Genomic DNA, 22,051 nt, shown 5'->3' on the forward strand with positions numbered 1-22,051 from the left:
ATTTGCATCTGTTCATGTGGTTCTGTCTTTAGGGGAGAATTTATCTCCCTCTTGGTAGTCTGGGTTGTCTGCAGGGGCCAAGAAATTTTGTTATTTAAAATAATTTTTAAAAAATTTGATTTGAGAGAGAAAGGGAGTGATCAATTTTTTTGTTGTTCCAGTTATTTTTTTTTAATTGATATATATTTTTTTAAATATATTTTATTGACTTTTTACAGAGAGGAAGGGAGAGAGATAGAGAGTTAGAAACATCGATGAGAGAGAAACATCGATCAGCTGCCTCCTGCACACCCCCCACTGGGGATGTGCCCGCAACCCAGGTACATGCCCTTGACCGGAATCGAACCTGGGATCCTTGAGTTCGCAGGCCGACGCTCTATCCACTGAGCCAAACCGGTTTTGGCAATTGATATTTTTTTTTCAGAGAGAGAGGAAAGGAGAGGGAGAGAGAAATAGAAACATGAATGAGCATTCCAGAGGAGAGAAATTCTGCATGTCCCCTACCAGGGATTGAGCCTGCAACCTGGGCATGTGCCCTGACTGGAGATTGAACCAGCAACCTTTCGGTGCCTTGGTTGCGCACAACCAACTGAACCATACTGGCCAGGACTTGTTTCAGTTATTGATGCAGCCATTGGTTAATCCTTGTATGTGCCCTGACTGAGGATCAAATCTACAACCTTGATGTATTGGGATGATGCTCTAATCAACTGAACTACATGGCCAGGCCCCAAGAAATTTTGGACTAGCAAATTACTTAGGGAGCCATAGCCATGGTGACAACCCAGGATAATGAAGTCTGTGTTCCTCCTGCCCTGTGTATGTGCAGCCTGTCCCTGGGATTCATTCTCCTCTTCCCAGCACAAAGATCCTGAGGGGGAACTCTGCTGTCCATAGCCCACAGGATAAAGCCTTTACACTGAACAGTTTCCTTAGAGCTCTCTTCATGTCCTTGTTTCTGAGGCAGTAAATGAAGGGGTTCAGCATGGGAGTGACCACCATATACATTACTGAAGCTAGTGAATCCTTGTCAGCTGAATGGGAAGATGAGGGGTTCAGGTAGACCCCTGTGATAGTCCCATAGAAGAGGATGACTACAGTGAGATGGGAACCACAGGTAGAAAAGGCCTTTTGTTTGCCTCTGGCAGATGGGACCTTGAGCACAGCAGACACAATGTGGACATAGGAGACGAGAATGCCAAGGAAGGGGATGAGGACGATCAAGCCTCCCACCAGCAGAATCATGAGCTGGTTGAGTTGGGTGTTGGAACAGGAGAGCTGGAGCAGGGGAATGAGGTCACAAAAGAAGTAAGGGATGACGTTGCTGGCACAGAACTCCAGTCGAGCCATGAGGAGGGTGTGTAGCAGGGAGTGGAAGTTAGCGATAAGCCAGGAGCTCCCCAGCATCAGGGCACAGATTTGCAGACTCATCATAGTGGAGTAATGCAGAGGGTGGCAGATGGCCACATAGCGGTCATAAGCCATTGCTGTCAGGAGGAAGTTGTCCATGTTGGCAAGCAAAATGCAGAAGTAGATCTGAGTTAGGCAGCCACCATAGGAAATGAACTGAGTCTGCATCCGGATGTTCACAAGCATCTTGGGGACTGTGGCGGAGATGAAGCAGAAATCCACCAGGGAGAGGTTACTGAGGAAGAAGTACATGGGCGTGTGGAGGTGAGAGTCTGAGCCAATGGCCAGGATGATGAGCAAGTTCCCTGCTGCCCCAATCAGGTACATGACCAGGAAGAGCCCGAAGATCAGCTCCTGCCTCTGAGGCTGGCTGGAGAGCCCTAGGAGGATGAACTCAGAAGCACTCGTGTGGTTCCCTTTCTCCATGGTCAACTAGTCCTGCTGGGAGATCCAGACCAGGCACAGGCTATAACGACAGTGCAAGTGCCCATGCCTCCCTCCCTCCTTCAAATAATCCCTCAACTCACAGCTGGCCACATCTGTGTGTTCATTTGGTACAAACCCCAAAGAAGGCTCTTCACCTTTCAAAGGAAAGTCCTATGGCTACAACAGATCCCAAAGTCAGGGTTTTAATAATTTCATCACCAAAATGCTACTGATCCTAGACCCCACAGAACCCCATCTCCCATCCCTCTAAAGAGAATCCTTGTGACATATAGCCAGATACTCAGTGGTGGTAACAATGAGGGGGTTGCTGAGGGTGTTTTAGCCCCTTGAATTTCCATCATACTTTCTTTGATATGAGTAAATAATGTCTCAATATTAAGAAAAAAGATATGGAAATATAGTTTCTTCCTAATCCTGATAAGATTACCACCTGAAGGCCATTTCTGAACAGAATTTTGGAGCCACAGTGGTGCATATGTAGAACCTGAGGGTGTTATTTGTATATAAACTCCCTTGAATATTTTGTCTCCCCACACACAGAGAGCCCAGGGCTCAGGGTGCTCTGGCTGCCACTCGTCACTGACTCTGGGTCACCTTGCTCCTGGTGATGATGCTTGGGGATGGAGTAGGTCAGGGCAAACCTAGACAGAAGAGCCTGCTGACTGGGACAGTTCAGCCAGCCCTTCTGTCTGGGCTTATCCAGGAAGGGACTCGCCTCTGGAGGGTGAGAGTTGCCCCTGTAGATAACAAAGATAAATCACAGGTATAACATTGCCCAAAGTAACAGCTGGAAGCAGGGCAACATGGGGACCCTGCTAAATTGGAGTTCAAAATAGTTTAGTGCAAGCTCAGATGAAGTTTTGTTAGATATAATGTAAATTATTTTTCACTGCTTCACAAGATATAGTGAGAATTTGGGTCCTATAAGAATATAAATCAGAAAGAGGGAGGGGAGAAAGAAAGAATTTGAGTTAGCGTGCCAACTAGTGATGGGGAACCACTGATGGCGGAAAAGCTATGGCAGTGCAGTGATGGCCCATCTGGAAACTGGGCAGGGAATAATAAGGGGGAAACTGTCTTAGGAGGCTGACATTACCCACACTGCCTTTTTGCTGAGGTAGAGCCTGCTTGGAGAAAAGGAACTTACCAGTACACTTGGGGAGGGTATGGGGGGAGATGGAGATTTCGGCTATGCAGCAGGTCCCAATTGAGGTCTTCACCTGTGTTGAGAGCTATTCCTTAGCATGGGAGATAAATGACTTATTTTGAATTAATGCTTTACTGATTTGATTTCTTCCCCCCACCCCCCCTGCTTTTGTAATCCTCACCCAAGGATATCCTTTCATTGATGAGAGAGAGAGAGAGAGAAAGAGAGAGAAACATTGATTGCTTCCTGTACGCACACCAATTGCGGGGAGAGGGGGATCAAATCTGCAACCAGGCATATGTGCTAACCATGAATTGAACCCACAGCCTTCTTGGTGTATGGGACAATGTCCAACCAACTGAGCCACCTGGATGGGGCAACTTGATTTTTTTTTTTTTTTTTAGGGATTCAAGTGTTTGGTGATACAGAGTCAGAAATCTGAGTAAAGGACAAATGTAAGATAGAAATGCAGGAGCCTAAGAGGATGAAAATCTATTTGGTGAAAAGTAAAAATGAAGGGAAACATTTAATATGGTTGAGATCTTCATTTGATCAGTTCTGACTAAAAGAGCTCTTTATTGGGTTATGTGAGAGAAAAGAAAACAATAAAGAACATTTTTCTCACTCCTAAGAAGCTTCTAGTCAAATGTAAAACTTTCACATAGGAAATAGCCCTTAGACCAGGGAGGTGACATTTATTGAGTACCTACTGTATGGCATAATATGGGGCTCGGCAAGTGCATGTATTTAATTTAACTCTAACAACAACCTCTGTAAGATAATAATAATAATAATAATAATAATTATTATTATTATTATTATATAGATGAATAAACTGAGACTGGGAGGGTTTAAATAATTTCCCCAAAGACATCAAGATTTGATTCCAGGTCAGTCTGATTTCAAAGCAGTGCTCCTTCAATTTTGCTTTAAGAAGTACGACTGGCCTGACTGGTATGGCTCAGTGGTTGAGCATCAACCTATGAACCAAGAGGTTACAGTTTGATTCCTGGTCAGGGCACATGCCCAGGTTGGGGGCTCGAGGCAGCCAATCAATGATTCACTCTCATCATTGATATTTTTATCTCTCCCTGTCCCTTCCTCTGAAATCAATAAAAATATTTATACATATAAAAAAATGCTATTGGGTAAACTTAAACTTGGAGCATCTGGGTAAATGGATCAGGGATTCCTGGAGTGGTCATTGTTGGGACAGGAGAAAGGGAATATAGAGCAGGGATGTGGTGGAAGAGGATCATCTGTACTGAGGAGAGAGGACTCGTTTGTGTGGCTGCACGTAGGTTCTGAGACTGACCAAAGCTTTTGAACGGGAGCCGCAGGATGTATAGTCCAAAAGCTCTGACCCTTCATTGATTATATTCCTTTGAAATCAGGGTGACTCCATCTTTCTTTTCCTTGCAATCTTCCCACTTCCCCAGAGATATGGGAGAAGAAAATTTTCTTGTTACTATTTCTCACTTGTTAGGAAAATACTTTTCCCAAGTACTCCTATTTCAAGAAAATAAAGCTAAGAGAATCTAACTTAAAACCAGAAAGATTTCCCCCCTAGCTTCTGGATCATTCCTGTCAGCATGCAAGCAGCTCCCAGTTAAAAAAAAAAAATCTACCCTTCACCCACATTTTCCTCTAGCTGTTAGCTCATTTCTCTACTCCCCCCTTCCACAAAAGTCCTCCAAATGTGGTCAGGACTCACTCTCCAGTTCCCCTCTTTCCATTCTCTCCTGAAGTTCCCTTGTCAAGGCTGCCATTGCTACCTCTGAGGTTAGTTCTCAGGCTCCATTTTACCGAAACCAACGAGCCAGAGTTGGCATAGTTTGGCACTTGACCCATCTTCAGATACTTTCTTCACTTGGTTTTGAAGCACAGTTTTGTTTTGGCATCTCTCCTACCTTACTGGTTACTTGCTCTTTTTGTCTTTTGCTCATTCTCATTCTTCTGATCTCTAGCTGTTGAGATGCCCCATTGACTTCTTGATTTACACTCATTCCTTAAGTAGTCTCATTACTCCCAAAGCTTTAAATACCATCCAAATTTCTATCTCCAGTTTGGGATTTTCCCCTTTAACCTCAAACTTATTTATGCCTAAGTGCCTACTCTCCTTATCCACTTGGATGTCTAACAGGCATCTCAAATTTGTCCAAAACTGTCTCCCTGGTCTTCCAGTCCTCAAACCTACTGCTTCCTTAGTCATCCCCATCTTATTCTAATTGCCCAAGCCAAAACCTTGGCACTATCCTTAACTCCTCTTTTTAAAAAACTGTCCTCATCCAGTATATTGGCAAATCTTGTCATCTCTACCTATGAAATATATCCAAAATGGGACCACTTTCTCTGTGTTGTCTGCTACATTCATGCCCCCCAAATCACTATTTACTTCCAGATTAGTGCAGTAGTCTCTTAAATGGGCTCCCTGTTTATATCCTTGTCAAACCTCCAACAATTTCTACATAGCAACCAGAGTGAACATTAAGAAATATGTCAGACGATGTCAATTCTCTGTTCAAAATCCTCTAATGGCTTCTCATCTCAGAACAAAACTCAAAGACCTTGCCAAATTTTACGGGGCAATGGATGACTCACACCTCTGCCCTCTCCCTGATCTCACTCCAATTGCCCCTCACTTTCTGTATGTTGACCACAATGGCCTCCTCACTGTTTCTGGACACATCAAGCATGTTCCTACCTCTGAGCCTTTTAACTTGTTATCCATTTGCTTGTAATTCTCTTCCTTCACTTCATTCTGATTTCTGCTCAAATATCGTCTCTGTTAAGGGTTTTCCCCTACCATCTATCTAAAATAGTACTTCTATCTCTGTCCCTCCCTTTATTTTTATTCTAGTCCTTTATTAATGTCTGTCTGTCTGTCTGTCTATCTATCTATCTATCTATCTATCTATCTATCTATCTATCTTCTGTTTCTCTAGAACATAAGCTCATTAGAACAGGAACTTTATTTTTATGTATTACTCTATTCCCAGTTTCTAGAACTATGCCTGGACTATACGAGAAACTCGTATAGTTTTTATACCATTGTTGAATGAATGGATAACTGTTCTAAATTGTCCTCTTTGTGACCTATGTCTTTGAGATTGGGAGAAACCTTTGGGGATATTTTATATATTTGTAAGTAGCCAAAGGTGTGAAAAGAATTAAAGAATGTAAATATAATATGAAAAAATATAAAATAGTTTCTAAAAGGGCATTTGAGGGGGGGATGTGGACACATTTGTAATTCCTTAACTAATAAATAATTTAAAGAAAAATAAAAAAAAATAAAAGGGCATTTTACACAAATGAAGAAAATTTTCTGACTTTTCAAGAACCAATAATTAACTTAGTAATAAATTTAAAAACAAAGAAAATTATAACAATAATTTGTAAAATGGATAGAGTAATAATATCTGCTTAGCAGGGTTATTGTGAGGACTATATGAGAAAATACCCATAATGTGCATATAACAGTGCATTGCATATAGTAAGCACCCAGTTAAAATGCCTATTATTATTACTATCATTTTTAAAAATTCATTTTTAGAGGCAAATATGATTTTAAATCCAAACTAAACAAAGACAATGAAAGGAACATTTTAGACCAATTTCATTTTAGACATAGGTGCATATGCCCCAGATAAAATATCTGCAAATGAAAAAATCAACATATTAAAAGAATTAGCTATTAAACTCAAAGAACTCTATTAACTTAGTTTATCACAAACAAAATATCAACATAATGTAATTAGATTCAGATAAAGCATCCAGATAAATTTATCATCACTTTATAGATTAAAACTCTGAAAACATTAGGTGTGTTTTTCTTAATATGATAAACTGTGTATTTAAAAACAAGAGTCAACAGCATGTTTATTGAAAACAAACTTTTTTCCTAAAAAGAAGAACAAGATATGGGTGTTCTCTGTTATCATTCCTTATTTAATATTTCACTAGAAATGCTGTTAATGGCTACCTGAAAAGAAAAAAGAAATAAAAACATAGCTGTTATGCAAAGTGTCTTATAACTAAGCTATTAAAATAAGTGAAGTCATCACTAAGAATAAGTTAGCTGGGCAAAGTTGCAGGCTATAATATCACATAAAAATCAGTAAATTGCTTACTGGCATATAAAAAATAAATAACCACCCCTCAAAAAAGGAATTGAAAAGGGTGGTTTCATTGCCCTTATGATAAAATTGAATATTTGGATTTTAATTAAACTTGGAAAACATAAATATTTGTTCAAAAAAGTATGTATAAATAAAGGAATTGTAAGATATAAATAGATTCTAATAGAAAGATTTAAATATACTCAGATGATCATGCTTTCCAATAAGGGTATAGATATGTTATTATTAGGAATAAATTAATAAGTATACACTCTATACCAGTCAGTATACTAAGTATTTAAATATTAGCTTTTAAATTCTACCCCAGTCTCAAGAGGTAGGAAGTATTATCTAATTTACAGAGCTTTACAGGGATTAAGTAAATGTATATAATTGTAGGAATTTTACATTGAGGACTTTAGAGCAGGAAGCAAATCAGATGGAAAAAGAAGATAATTTATTCAAAGACATTTGTTGAAACATTGTTCCTAAATTTAAAAAGGATTTAAAACAACCAAAGGTTCAAAACAATAGGAGAATATCTTTGCAACTATGATGTTTCAATGCAGTGGAATACTATACAGATGTTAAAATTAAAAGAATGGGTTGATTTATTGATATTTGTCCATGACACAGACTTCAAAGCAGAACATAGATAACATGCACATACAGACGACATCTATGCCAGAACGTTTGTACATTCACCAAGTAAAATGTTAATTTGGAAGGTAATGGGAACAGCTGGAGGTTTAATTTTGCTCGTTTTTTTTCTCTCCTGCTAAATTGCTTACATTCAAGATGATGTAAAAATTAGGCCACTGTAGGGAGTCAACTGCTGTTTTTCTGAGCCTGTCTTAGTGCCAGCAAACATATTCAGATTTCTCTGCCAAAGATAAGCATTAGATAAGGTTTGAATTGCTGGCAAGGCCTCTATGGTCAGGAAGGAGGGCAGGGGCTGAGAGAAGTTGTCCAGGAATCTAATCCTATGTGATTTTAGTAAGTCTGTACTCTGCTTTCTTGTCTGTAAAGTGAAGGGTCTGGATCACTGCATGATTTCCAAGTCCCCTACTGGTCTGTGTTTCTGCTTATCTTTGAGAAGTGGGGGCGGAGGAGAGGTCCTTAGGCTTAAATATTTAGGGGCGTTGAGAGAGGAGTGTCTCCTCCAGTACCTACATTGGCACTGACCTGTCCAGTTGGTTTGACTTCTGCCAATCCTGCCCAAGGAAACTACCTCCTCTTGAGTTGCTTCTTCTGGCTAAGGAAGGGCAGACGGCTCACAAGCCGCCTACAGCCAGAGACAAAACCCTGGGCCCAATGGAAAGCAAGATGAGGAGCAAGCCTTTGGGTGGAAGACAGGGTGAACAAGGAGGCTAAGAGAACAGGGCTCCATTCCCCAATTGTTGGGTCAAGGAGAGGGGTGTGGGCCTCACACTTAGTTTATTTGCAGGGCTATCCTGGGCCTCTAGGGAGCAATACCTAAAGGGCATTGTTAAAAATAAATGTGCAGGAATTGCCTTGGGTCTGGTTGGGCCCAATTCTCCTGAGCTCCAGACACACTATCTCCTTAGGGTTTTTCTACTGGGGAGTTATTGCTTTCAGTGGTTTAATTTGTTACTTTTGTCTACAGGGAAAATCTTAATATTTTCTTACTTTTAATTTGCATTCCAGGGAATTTATCTTGTTTCTTCAATCAGATCAGAACTTCAGTGTTCATGTTGATGATCATTTAAAAACATTGTAATAAAATGCACATAACACCAAATTTACCATCTTAACCATTTTGAAGTATACAGTTCAGTAGTGTCAAGTACATTCATTTTATATATATATATATATTGATTTCAGAGAAGAAGGGAGAGGAAGAGAGAGATAGAAACATCAATGATTAGAGGGAATCATTGATCGGCTGCCTCCTGCACACCCCCTACTGGGGATCAAGCCCACAACCTGGGCATGTTCCCTGACCAGGAATTGAACCAGTGACATCCTTGTTCATAGGTCAGTGCTCAACCACTGAGCCACACTGGCTAGGCTCAAGTACATTCATTCTAATCTCCAGAACACTTTTCATCTTCTGTATTATTTTATTTAGTATAATGTTCTCCATCAGTGTTGCAGCATGTGCCAGGATTTTCTTCCTTTTTAAGGATGAATAATATCCCATTGTATAGATATCATAAATTTTGTTTATTTATTCATCTGTTGATGGACATTTTGGTTGCTCCCACATTTTGGCTACTGTGAATAATGCTGCTATGAACATGGGTGTACAATATCTGTTCAAGTCCCTGTTTTCAAGTCCTTTAAGTACAAACCCAGAAGTGAAATTTCTGGGTCATTTGGTGGTTCTATTTTTAATTTTTGAGAACCCACTATACTGTTTTCTATAGCAGATATACCATTTTGCATTCTCACCTACAGTGCACAGGGTTCTAATTCATTCACATCCTCACCAAGTCTTACTATTTTCTGTTTTTTCTTATTGAAGTTTATTAGGCACAAAGAAGTAAATCTGCAGAGGGAACATCAATAAATACAAAATACATGTGAAACTTTGGGAGAGTCACAGACCACAGTGTCAGAGAGAATATATGAGGATGGTAGGGGCATTATGACTTGGATCCCTCTACATATGAATTTATAGTCAAGGAGCTAAACCTTTGTTCTACTAGAGGAAACTCAGAACACCAGCACAAATTCAAAGGCCGTAAATTCAGTGGTAGGTCTCCAGTAATGAAGTGATGCCAGATTCCTCCCTCAAAGGGATTTTTTTGTTTCTGCTCATTTCTTCCCTCTGTAAATAATTTCATTTTTTATTTCTATCACAGTGGTTCAGAACATGAATGTATGAATACCTCATCAGGACAGGCAGTTCACTCTGAAGGTAGCATTGCCTGTTTAGGGCATTCTTAGTCATGATAAGTAAAACCTTGTAATTACTTGATAAACTGGGAGGGAGGTGGAGTGGATATTCTTTCTTTCTTTCTTTCTTTCTTTCTTTCTTTCTTTCTTTCTTTCTTTCTATCTATCTATCATCTATCTATCTATCTATCTATCTATCTATCTATCTATCTATCTATCTGAATATGTATACCATACTAATGGATGTGAGGTGGTATCTCATGGTAGTTTTGATTTGCCTTTCCCTAATGATTAGTTCTGTTGAGCATTTTTACATGTGCCTGTTGGCCATTTGTATATTTTAGGAGAAATGTCTATTTAAGTCCTTTGCCAGTTAACATTCATTATTGTATTAGTTTCAGGTGTACGGCATAGTGATTAGACTTTATAAACTTATGAAGTAATACTCCTGATAAGTCTAATACTCCTCTGGCACCATGCATAGTTGCTGGGAACCAAGATCAACAGTAATTAATATAAATGCGAGAAGTCCAGTCAGAAGGCTAAATGGGGCTTTTTGATATTCACAGGGATGAATATCTGCATTTTATTACCTACTGCTGACTCAATGGCCTAAAGCAAACTCCCCCAACCTAATAATCTTACTGTTTATCAAACACCACCTTTGATATGTCTGTTTGCATTCCTAAAAGGCAATTGTGTATTATAGTAAATAAAAGCAGATGGGAACAGAGACTTAGTGGAACTTGGTCCCTTGTATCAAGATCACAACTGGCTTCCCCCGTAATTTCCAAATTTATATTTCTTGTGTATTAATTTGCACGTTAGCTCTTCTCCAAGTCTTTGAACCCGAGGCCACGTGGGCCGTGGCTTCACATTTGGTGCCCTTGAACTGGGACTTGGAGAAAAAGAATTCACCAGAGTGGAAAAGGAAATCACCAGATTGGTAGTAGAAGATGAACTGTGTGCAAAACTCGTGTTAGCTGCGGGAGCCCATGGATCCGTAAGTGCTCCTGTAATTTCTTTTGTTTCAGCCAGATCATAATGGGGCAGAATTTGTTGAAAGGGGAGAGACTTTCTGGTAGACTTTTGGCTTGCATGCTCAAGGATAAGGGAATTGCAGTGTCAGAAGATCTTCTTTTACAGTTTCTACAGATTATTATAGAACTAGAGGCCCAGTGCACAAAAATTTGTGCACTCGGGTGGGAGGGGGGTCCCCCAGCCCTGCCTGTGCCCCCTCGCAGTCTGGGACCCCTCGGGAGATAACGACCTGCTGGCTTAGGCCTGCTCCTGGGTGGCAGAGGGCAGGCCCAATCCCTAGGTGCAGCCCCTGGTCGGGCTCAGAGCAGGGCCGATTGGAGAGTTGGGGCACCGCCCCCTGTCATGCACAGAGCAGGGCCCATCAGGGGGGTTGGGGCTCCATACCCTGTCACACATAGAGCAGGGCCCGTGGGCGGGGGGGGCGGGTAGTTGAGGCACCACACCCTGTCACACTCAGGGCAGGGCCGATGGGGAGGCATGGCTCTACCCTGTCTCACATAGAGCAGGGCCCGTGGGGGGGTTGGGGCGCCACCACTGTCACACACAGAGCCGCAGGGCAATCAGGGGGTTGGGGCGCCGCCCTCTATCACCCACAGAGCCGCAGGGCTGATCAGGGTTGGGGCGCTGCCCCCTGTCACACACAGAGCGGCAGGGCAATCAGGGGGTTTGGGCGCTGCCCCCTGTCACGCTGATCCTGGTGCCGGGAGGCCTCACGGCTCCGCTGATCCCGCCCGGCAGGGTAACAGATCCGGATCCCAGACCGCAGACAGCCTTGCCTGCTGCCGCCTGCCTTCAGTATGCAAATTAGCCGCCATCTTGTTGCTTCAGGGTGGGGGTCCCCACTGGGGTGCCTGGCCAGCCTGGGTGAGGAGCTGAGGGCCGTTTTCAGGCTGGCGGGCGACTGAAGCTCCAAACCTCTCCTTTTTTTTTTTCTTTTTATTCTGGCATTTATTTACCTTCTATGGCTGTCACTGGAGCTGAGAGCCGGCTTTCTCTCTGAGGCTCAGCTGAAAGCAGGTTTCTGACCTTTGTTTTCTGTATTTGAAACAATGTTGCGACTCCAGCTCTGAGATCCCGGCTGACTGACAGGAGGTTTCTGGAGTTTTGTTTATCTTCTATAAATGTTACTATGTTTCCAACTGAAGCTCAGAGGCCGGTGGGAACGTTGGAGTCCACAGCAAGCAAGCCTCCTGTTAGCTTCCAGCTGCCTGGCTGCCGGCCGCCATCTTGGCTGACAGTTAATTTGCATAAGGATACGCTGATTAGCCAATGGGAAGGGTAGCGGTCGTACGCCAATTACCATGTTTCTCTTTTATTAGTGTAGATATAATCCATGGTTTTCTGATGAGGGTACATTGGATGTTGTATGTTGGGAAAAAATAGGTCAAAACTTGAAAGAAGCTCAGCAGCAAGGGAAAAGCTTGCCTCCAAATTGTTTCTCCTTGTGGAAAACGGTATTGCATTTGCTAGAGCCTTTTAGAGAAGAAAGACCTCCTCCCTTTGCACCCTCCACTCCTAAAGAGAAGCATAAAGATAAATTGGAGGAATGGCCTTCATGTCCTGATTCTGAAACATTTAAATCGCCACTAATAGGATCACCTATGCAAAGAGCTATCCAAGAAAGATTAAAGGACATGACAATAGAGGATAGACTTGCTTTTCCTATTATACAGGTAGCTAACCCACAATTCCCAAATCCTATATAATAAAGAGGTAATATGCAAGTTAACCCTCACACCCTCACAAGATGGCTGCCTATGACCAGACCGGCAGGGGGGTTAGTGAGGTAGGACCAAACGACTGAACAGCAGGCTTCGTGGGGTGACCAAGCTGGCGGGGGTCCGTGAGGGGTGACAGGCTGGCAGGGGGGGCATTTAGAGGTGACCAGGCCAGCAGGGGGGCATTTGGGGGTGACCAGGCCAGCATGGGGAGCAGTTGTGGGTGACCAGGCTGGCAGGGGGGCAGTTAGGGGTGACCAGGCCAGCAGAGGGGGGCAGTAAGAGGCAACCAGGCCGGTGGGGGGGACAGTTAGGGGCGACTGGGCCGGCAGGGGGATGCAGTTAGGGGTGACCAGGCCGGAAGGGGGGGCAGTTGGGGGCGATTAGGCTGGCAGGGGGGCAGTGAGGGGTGACTAGGTGGGGGGGCAGTTAGGGGTGACTGGGCTGGTGGGAGGTGCAGTTGGGGGCAACCAGGCCGGCAGGTGGGGCAGTAAGAGGCGACCAGGCCGGTGGGGGGGGGCAGTTAGGGGTGACTGGGCCGGCGGGGGGGTGGGTGCAATTAGCTTGTGAAAATGCCAATGCTGATTGTAAGAAATGTCTAACACCTCTAAGAAAAAATAGTACCATTACAGAAATGATTCAAGCATGTCAGAATGTGGGGGCAGGCATTTTTCAGGCAAGCTTATTAGCTGCTGCAATTACAACGAGAAACAAATCATGTTTCAACTGTGGACAGCAAGGGCATTTTAAAAAGGAATGTAAGCAACCGAAAAGGACACAAAGTGGCGCTCTAGGAGAAGGCGTGGCATTCCGCCTCCCAATTCAGATAAGGCAGGTCTATGTCCCAGATGTCAAAAAGGAAATCACTGGGCCAACCAATGTATATCTGAATTTCATATAAATGGCCAGCCATTAAATCAAGACATAGGAAATGGCCAGCTGCAGGGAAACGGCCGGAGGGGCTTCTCCTAGCCCTGTTATTAAATAAGGGGAAGTTCCACCCGGCCAGGACCACAGTAGATTCCCTTGTTCAACTCACTCCAGGAAGTGCTAGCTTAGATCTCAATAGTACAATAACAATCACCCTGATCCCTGATATGGCTAGACAAGTTGTTCCTACAGGAATTTGGGAACCGGTGCCACCAGGAATGTCAGGTTTAGTCTTAGGAAAAAGTGAAAATTGTTCGCCTGGTCACCTCTTACTGCCCCCCCTGCCGGCCAGGTTGCCCCCCACTGTACCCGTCCCCGCTGGCCCAGTCGCCCCTAACTGCCCCCCCCCCCCCCCACCTAGTCACCCCTCACTGCCCCCCTGCCAGCCTAATCGCCCCCAACTGCCCCCTGTGCTGGTCTGAAAGGACTGACTGTTTTTCCTGGAGTCATAGATTCAGACTATGAGGTAGAAATCAAGGTAATGTTAGAATGCAAACATATTATGCTAATTACTCCAGGACAAAGAGTTGCTCAGCTCCTGCTTTTACCTTATATTCAGCAAGGTGAAGTTACAAATAGGAAGAGAAGAACACCAGGATTTGGAAGCTTAGATATATATTGGATACAGGAAATTAGCAAGACCCATCCTATGATTAATCTAAGAATAGAGGGAAAACTGTTTAAAGGTTTAGTAGACACTGGAGCAGATGTTAGTGTTATCAGTCAAGAATTCTGGCCTCCAAGTTGGTCCATGGTAGAAGCTATTGGCTCTGTTACGGGCGTTGGAGTCCCTGATAACACGCAACGCAGCACTGCAGTGTTAAAGTGGCAAGATGAGGAAGGACAAACAGGATGGTTTCAGCCCTATATAGTCCCTGGAATTGCAGTCAATTTATGGAGCTGAGACGTTTTAGAAGGTTTACAAGCTTGTGTTATTACCGGCAAGGGACAAGAGTTAATAACTCAGATGGAATATCAAGCTGGTCAAGGTTTGGGAAAAGATAATCAGGGGATTAAAGAACCCATTCAGGCCACAGGACACACAGGAAAACAAGGATTAGAATATTAGCCTTTTTAGGAGTGGTCACTGCTCAATCTCCTAACCCCCACGCTGAGCCTATACAATGGACCTATATGGGTGAATCAGTGGCCATTAACCAAGGAGAAATCAAGTCATATTCATGAATTAATACAGGAACAAGTAGAGGCTGGTTATATAGGACCTTCCAATAGTCCTTGGAATACTCCTATATTTACTATACCTAAGAAGGCAATAGGAAAATAGCGATTGTTACATGATCTTAGAGCCGTTAACGCTACTATGCATACCATGGGAGCTTTGCAGCCTGGACTCCCAGCGCCTTCACAAATCCCTCTAGATTGGTCTCTTATAATAGTAGATCTTAAGGATCATTTCTTCACCATTCCCTTGGTACCGCAAGATAAACAAAGATTTGCCTTTTCAGTGCCATCTATTAATAATATAGAGCCTATGAAAAGATATCAATGGAAAGTTTTGCCTCAAGGAATGGCCAATAGCCCTACAGCCCTACTTTATGTCAAAAATATGTAGCTCAAGCTATTCAGCCTTTAAGGGACAAATATTCCCAGTGTGATATTGTCCATTACATGGATGACTTGCTCCTAGCGAGTCCCCAGGAAGAACAGACTTTAGCAATGTTTTCTCAATTAGAAAAGGAACCTCCTAAATGGGGCTTAAAAATTGCTCCAGAAAAAGTACAGAAAGAAATGCCTTTCAAATATCTAGGTACCATAATTGAAAACCAATGTATTAGGCCTCAAAAGGTGGAAATACAAAAAGATTGCCTTAAAACCTTAAATGACTTTCAAAAATTATTAGGGGACATTAATTGGTTAAGACTTTATCTAAAAATCTCTACAGGAGAGATGACAAATTTATTTAATATACTTAGAGGTTACTCTAATCTTTCCTCACCCTGAGTATTGACAGATGAAGCTAGAAAGGAGTTACAAAGAATTGAGCAGGCAATCTCCTTAGTCCAAGTGGCACGAGTACTACCTGAATTGCCTTTATTGGGACAGATTAATCCTACTGCAAATAGTCCCACTGGAGTCATCTTCCAAAATAAAAACTCTCTTGCTATTGTTGAATGGGTCCACCTAGGACATCAATCCTCTAAAACTGTAGTTACATATATAGAACTTACAGCTCAGTTGATATTTCACCATAGCACTGCAGACAGCTTAGAGGAGAAGAACCCAAATGCATTTACCTTCCCCTCACTGGAAAGCAATTAGAAATGTTATTTCAGACTGATTTAAATTGGCAAATTGGACTGAGTGGATATTCAGGGGAACTTAAGTTGTCACCTATTAAAAGACAAATTATTACAATTTCTGTATTATACCCCTAGGCAGGAATCTATTCCTGGAGCATTAACTGTTTTTACTGATGGATTGTCTAACGCAGCGGTTCTCAACCTGTGGGTTGTGACCCCTTTGGCGGTCGAACGACACTTTCACAGGGGTCGCCTAAGACCATCCTGCATATCAGATATTCACATTATGATTATAACAGTAGCAACATTACAGTTATGAAGTAGCAATGAAAATAATTTTATGGTTGGGTCACAACATAAGGAACTGTATTTAAAGGGCCAGAAGGTTGAGAACCACTGGTCTAAAGGCAAAGCTGCTTATCATACAATGAATTTAGACTGAGTCATCCAAACTAGTCATACTTCTGTACAAAGAATTGAATTAGAAGCTATTAAGGCTACATTACAGGACTTTTAAGAGCCTCTTAATATTATCTTTGACTCTTCTTACACTGCAGGTTTAGTAAATAGAATTGAAACTGCTCGTTTAAAATGACTCAGTGACCGAGAAACCAAGATGGTGGCATAGGTAAACACCGGAAATTGCTGCCTCCCACAACAAATTCAAAAATACAACTAAAAGACAAAATGGACATCATCCAGAACCACAGGAAGGCTGGCTGAGTGGAAATTCTACAACTAGAAGGAAAGAGAAAAGCACACTGAGACTTAGAGGAGGTGCGGAAGTGCAGAGGTACGGAGGCGCACGCGGCAAGGGCTGGCAACTGAGGACATGGCTGTCTTTTTGAATCGGGAGGGAGTCACAAGCCCCTGACTGCTCTGAACTCCAGTTCCGGGTGAGTCTCTGGGGACCCAGACTCATACAGGTAGAAACTGGACTGTCTGGCAGCGGGAAGAACTTGGAACTCGAGGGAGGCTTTCTCTCAAAGGTGCTTGCAGTGATTACCAATTACTGGGACACTGAGACGCGGGGCCCCTTAGGGCAGGGCTGAGGATTAGCCATAGCTGTTTGCTCTGCCCTGTTGATTCCCTGAGACCCCACCCCACCCAAGCTGCAGCAGAGGCTTTTGCATATGAATGCCCTGGCCCTTTGCAATCTGAAAATTACCTAACAAACTGAAGCTGGGACAGACCGACCCAGAACTTCCAAGAGAAGGTCCAAGGCCCCACAGCAGCTTGCATTGCTTCACAGCTGGGCCTCATTTGGGCACCTCCAAACCCCAAACAAGGAAGGGGAATCTGCAGATCTCTTCATAGCTCCTGCTGGGTAGCCTCAGGTAGAGGCTAAATTAGCACCTCCTTAGATCCAAGAGCCAGTGTACCCAGTGGTCAGAGTGGGACCATCCAATTACAACTCCTCAGATCCATAAGGGACACACTCAGGGGGCAGACTCAGTGAGCACCAAAGCCCCACTGAAGTAAGCCTTGCCTCATAAGGGTGTCTTCAGCACAGAAGTTCTCCCACCGTAGACACAGCTGACTCTCACAGCCAATTGGCCTGGAGGTCAATTCCTCCCAGTGATACCTACAACAATCAAGGCATAACTACAACAAGACTGTGCACAAAGCCCACAAAGGGGTGCACCAAGAGTGTCCACCTCAGGTAATTGGGGAGACTGAGCCACTGGGCTCTATAGGACACCTAGCACACAAAGCCATTCTACCAACACAGGGAAGCATAAAAAATGCAGAGACAAAGAAACAGAGGTCACAAATGACAGAAATGGAGGAAAGCAAACTACTGGATATAGAGTTCAAAACCACACTTTTAAGGTTTTTCAAGAACTTTCTAGAAACCGCCGATAAAGTTAGTAAGACACTCAAAAGACTGGTGAGACCGCCGATAAATGTAGTGAGACCCTCAAGAAATCTAGTGAGACCCTCGAGGTTATGAAAAAGGACCAACTAGAAATTAAGCATACACTGACTGAAATAAAGGATATTATGCAGAGTTCCAACAGCAGACTAGAGGATCGCAAGTATCAAGTCAAAGATTTGAAATACGAAGAGGCAAAAAACACCCAAGCAGAAAAGCAAAATGAAAAATGAATCCAAAAATACGAAGATAGTGTAAGGAGCCTCTGGGACAGCTTCAAGCGTACCAACATCCGGATTATAGGGGTGCCAGAAGAAGAGACAGAGCAAGATATTGAAAACCTATTTGAAGAAATAATGACAGAAAACTTCCCCTACCTGGTGAAAGAAATAGACTTCCAAGTCCAGGAAGCGCAGAGAACCCCAAACAAAAGGAATCCAAAGAGGACCACACCAAGACACATCATAATTAAAATGCCAAGAGCAAAAGACAAAGAGAGAATCTTAAAAGCAGCAAGAGAAAGAGAGTCAGTTACCTACAAGGGAGTACCCATACGACTGTCAGCTGATTTCTCAACAGAAACTTTGCAGGCCAGAAGGGAGTGGCAAGAAATATTCAAAGTGATGAATGCCAAGAACCTACAACCAAGATTACTCTACCCAGCAAAGCTATCATTCAGAATTAAAGGTCAGATAAAGAGCTTCACAGATAAGGAAAAGCTAAAGGAGTTCATCACCACCAAACCAGTATTATATGAAATGCTAAAAGGTATCCTTTAAGAAGAGGAAAAAGAAGAAAAAGGTAAAGATACAAATTATGAATATCAAATGCACATCTATCAACAAGTGAATCTAAAAATCAAGTGAATAAATAATCTGATGAACAGAATGAACTGGTGATTATAATAGAATCAGGGCATAGAAAGGGAGTGGACTGACTATTCTTGGGGGGGAAAGGGGTGTGGGGGATGCGGGAAGAGACTGGACAAAAATTGTGCACCTATGGATGAGGACAGAAGGGGGGTGGTGAGGGCGGGGGGGGGGGTGGGAACCGGGTGGAGAGCTATGGGGGGGAAAAAGAGGAACAACTGTAATAATCTGAACAATAAAGATTTAATTAATTAAAAAAAATTAAAAAAAAAAGCTCAGTGACCAAAGTTTATTTTTACTATTTAAACAAGTTCAACAGCCGAAACCAGTTTGGCTCAGTGGATAGAGCGTCGGCCTGCGGACTGAAAGGTCCCAGGTTCGATTCCGGTCAAGGGCATGTACCTGGGTTGCGGGCACATCCCCAGTGGGAGATGTGCAGGAGGCAGCTGATCGATGTTTCTAACTCTCTCTCTCCCTTCCTCTCTGTAAAAAATCAATAAAATATATTAAAAAAATAAATAAATAAACAAGTTCAACAGATTGTACAACAGAGACAATATCCTTTTTGTATCACTCACATCAGGGCTCACAGTTTATTACCCGGCCCATTAACTAAAGGAAATGCACATACTGATCAATTGGTTGCTTTATTAAAACAGGCCTCAGAGTCTCATCAGCTTTTACATCAGCCTGCCAAAACGTTGTCTAGACCAGTGGTTCTCAACCTTGGCTGCACATTAGAATCACCTGGGAATCTTTTCAAAATCCTGATTTCTGGGCCTCATCCTCCGGAAATTCTGTTTCTTTGTTACTAATGTTGTGGCCCCACCCTCATAACAAAGAAACAGAATTTCTGGAGGATGAGGCCCAGAAATCAGGATTTTAAAAAGATTCCCAGGTGATCCTAATGTGCAGCCAAGGTTGAGAACCACTGGTCTAGAGTCTCTAGTCTAGACAATTCTCAATCACTTGACAGCAAGCAAAACAGATTATCAGAGAATGTCCCACTTGCATGTTACATCTACCTCAAGGGCCTAACAGGAATTAACCCTAGAGGTTTGCTAAGAGACCATATCTGGCAAATGGATGTAACACATTATACTCCCTTTGGACGCCTTGGGGCATTGCATGTCTCTGTAGACACCTTTTCAAAAGTCCCATGGACTACTGCATCTACAGGGGAAACGGCAAAACAGGTTATTAATCATTGCATAGCTGCTTTTGCCGTCATGGGAATTCCAACAATTATTAAAACTGATAATAGGCCTGCTTACACAAGCTGTCATTTCCAGCAATTTTGTAAGAAGTGGAAAATTCAGCACATTACAGGAATACCATATAACTCCCAGGGACAGGCCATTATTGAATGCCAACATCAGCGGCTAAAATCGCAACTTGCAAAACTAAAAGGGGGGATTATGATGGAGAAATCACCTGTGGGTAGGCTGCCCCACGTCTTAATTACTTTAAATTTTTTCACTTGTGATGCTGATGGCACGACACCCATGGAGTTACACTGGTGTCAGAATAAAACAAAGGAAAGTGGTCTAGTTAAATGGAAAGATCCAGAGTCTGGTTTATGGAAGGGACCCAACCCATTGCTAACATTTGGTGGAGGATATGCTTGTATATTTCTAGAAAATTTCTCCAAACCTGTGTGGATTCCCACAAGAAATATTAAACTGCAACATGGATCCAAGAGAGGAACTGGCCGGATTAATGAGGACCTTGCACCTGGAGCCACAACTTGCAGCTGCAGACAATCGGCTACCTCAACCACAGAGAGCAGCAGCCCCAGACAACACACTGAAGATAAGGAGTGGAAGAGGAACACAGTGGACAATGAACAGCCCAGAAATGACTTGGGGAGTGATAAAGAAGATGGTCCAGAAAGCTGAACGAATTTGTGAAGAGACCAAAACCCCAGGAACGCCTGAAAATGTCTTTCTTGCCATGCTGGCAGTCACCAGCTGTGTGGTAATATCACCAAGGGCTAATGGGGAAGTCCTCCCTGGATAAAATCCCTTACGTGGGCTGATCCCCCGCCTAGTATAGTAAGTATATGGGCAAAGTATAATTACATAGGTGTCCCCACCCAGCTTCCCTTTTTATATGACGCAGAATCAAACTACTTCTTTGTGTGTAGAATTAAAGAGAGGTTTTTCTGTCTAGCATCAACACCAAAGGAAAGGGAAGTAGAAAACCTAAATGCAATTACTATCACTGCTTGCTCCTGGGAGAGGCAAAGAGAATTTAACATTACTAAGACCTCCCCCGACTAAGCCATTATGTAAAAGTCTTATGAATGGCACCCACCAGCAGCAAACTTAAGAACAGTTTTTTCTTTTGTGGATTGAAGCCCCTACGGATTTGTTTATAGTAATAATCGCACCCTGAAAAGGGAGGGGACCGAATCCTACCTATATTTTAAAGCTACTCACTCCATCTCACAGTATGGAGAAGGATTTGTTTAATCTCAATTACAGCATGATAATTGGCCTCTGCAAAACACGCAATGGAAATCAGCTCTGCACTTGCACCAATAAATACCTTATACTATCCTTATAGTCCAAGTTTTTTACGAGTGTCTGCAGTGTGGGCCAAGGCTGACTGCCTATGAGGCACAGCCATTGAAAGAGGCTTGGGCTGTGCTCCAGTTGGGGCAGAGTCTCAGGGAGTTACCAGGGTGGGCAAGTGGGGTGTTCACCAGATTAATGCAGATTCTGATTTTGCATTAGCCTGAACCTGTAGGCTGTGTGTGTGTGTGTGTGTGTGTGTGCGCGCGCGCGCGCGCTCAACACAGGAACAATGGCTTCTGCCCCTCTAGCTCTCTCCCCGAAACCTCATAATTCAATTTCTCCCTGTATGGCCCTGGTGATTTCCAAGCTCTGTCTTGTGTGTGTGTGTGTGTGTGTGTGTGTGCGCGCGCGCGCTCAACACAGGAACAATGGCTTCTGCCCCTCTAGCTCTCTCCCCGAAACCTCATAATTCAATTTCTCCCTGTATGGCCCTGGTGATTTCCAAGCTCTGTCTTTTGCTGAAGCTTCTTAGAGTGAGCGTTGAAGTCTGTTCACAGGAGTGAGTGAGTCTGTGCTTGGGCCTTATAAGATGAACTCGGGGTTCTCAGCAGCCCTCCTTTCATTCAGATGGGATCCCTGCTGATTTTTACAACCAGATATTGTAGGGACTCCTCTTCCTAGCACTGGTACTCTGGGCTGAGGAGCTCAATATGGGGCTAGAACCCCTAGTTCCTCAGCAGGGACCTCCACAGCTGAGATATCCCTCCTGATTCTCAACTGCCATATGTGGGTGTGGGACAGCCAGTTTTGCATCTCCACCCCTCCTATCAGTATGTATGTATGTATGTAT

General features: G+C 43.2%; 2 protein-coding genes across 3 annotated transcripts in view; one reads left to right on the forward strand and one right to left on the reverse strand.

The window, feature by feature from the left end:
• The window catches only part of ZSCAN25 (zinc finger and SCAN domain containing 25), a 40,235-nt gene extending 19,022 nt beyond the window's left edge, over window positions 1-21,213 (forward strand). Inside the window, exon 7 of one of the 2 annotated variants that reach the window (XM_070412612.1) lies at window positions 20,321-21,213. In XM_070412612.1, the coding sequence (XP_070268713.1) occupies window positions 20,321-20,580 (260 nt within the window). In that variant the 3' untranslated portion in view covers window positions 20,581-21,213. Of the gene's footprint in view, window positions 1-16,494; window positions 16,869-20,320 lie in introns of those variants that run through there. The other variant, XM_070412613.1, reaches the window with a different exon arrangement.
• On the reverse strand, window positions 844-1,836 carry LOC139008387 (olfactory receptor 1f45-like). Its single transcript, XM_070411686.1, has one exon. The coding sequence runs from the start codon at window positions 1,834-1,836 to the stop codon at window positions 844-846; it is 993 nt and encodes a 330-aa protein (XP_070267787.1).
• Window positions 21,214-22,051: the final 838 nt, after the last annotated feature.

The sequence above is a fragment of the Myotis yumanensis genome, unplaced genomic scaffold (genome assembly GCF_028538775.1).
Source record: "Myotis yumanensis isolate MYYU_CA2020_CCGP unplaced genomic scaffold, mMyoYum1.0.hap1 SCAF_4, whole genome shotgun sequence".
NCBI classification, from domain to species: Eukaryota; Metazoa; Chordata; class Mammalia; order Chiroptera; family Vespertilionidae; genus Myotis; species Myotis yumanensis.

What these genes read in the sequence shown, in the direction of transcription:
- LOC139008387 (XM_070411686.1), bottom strand. Translation starts at nt 1,836, where the DNA reads ATGGAGAAAGGGAACCACACGAGTGCTTCTGAGTTCATCCTCCTAGGG.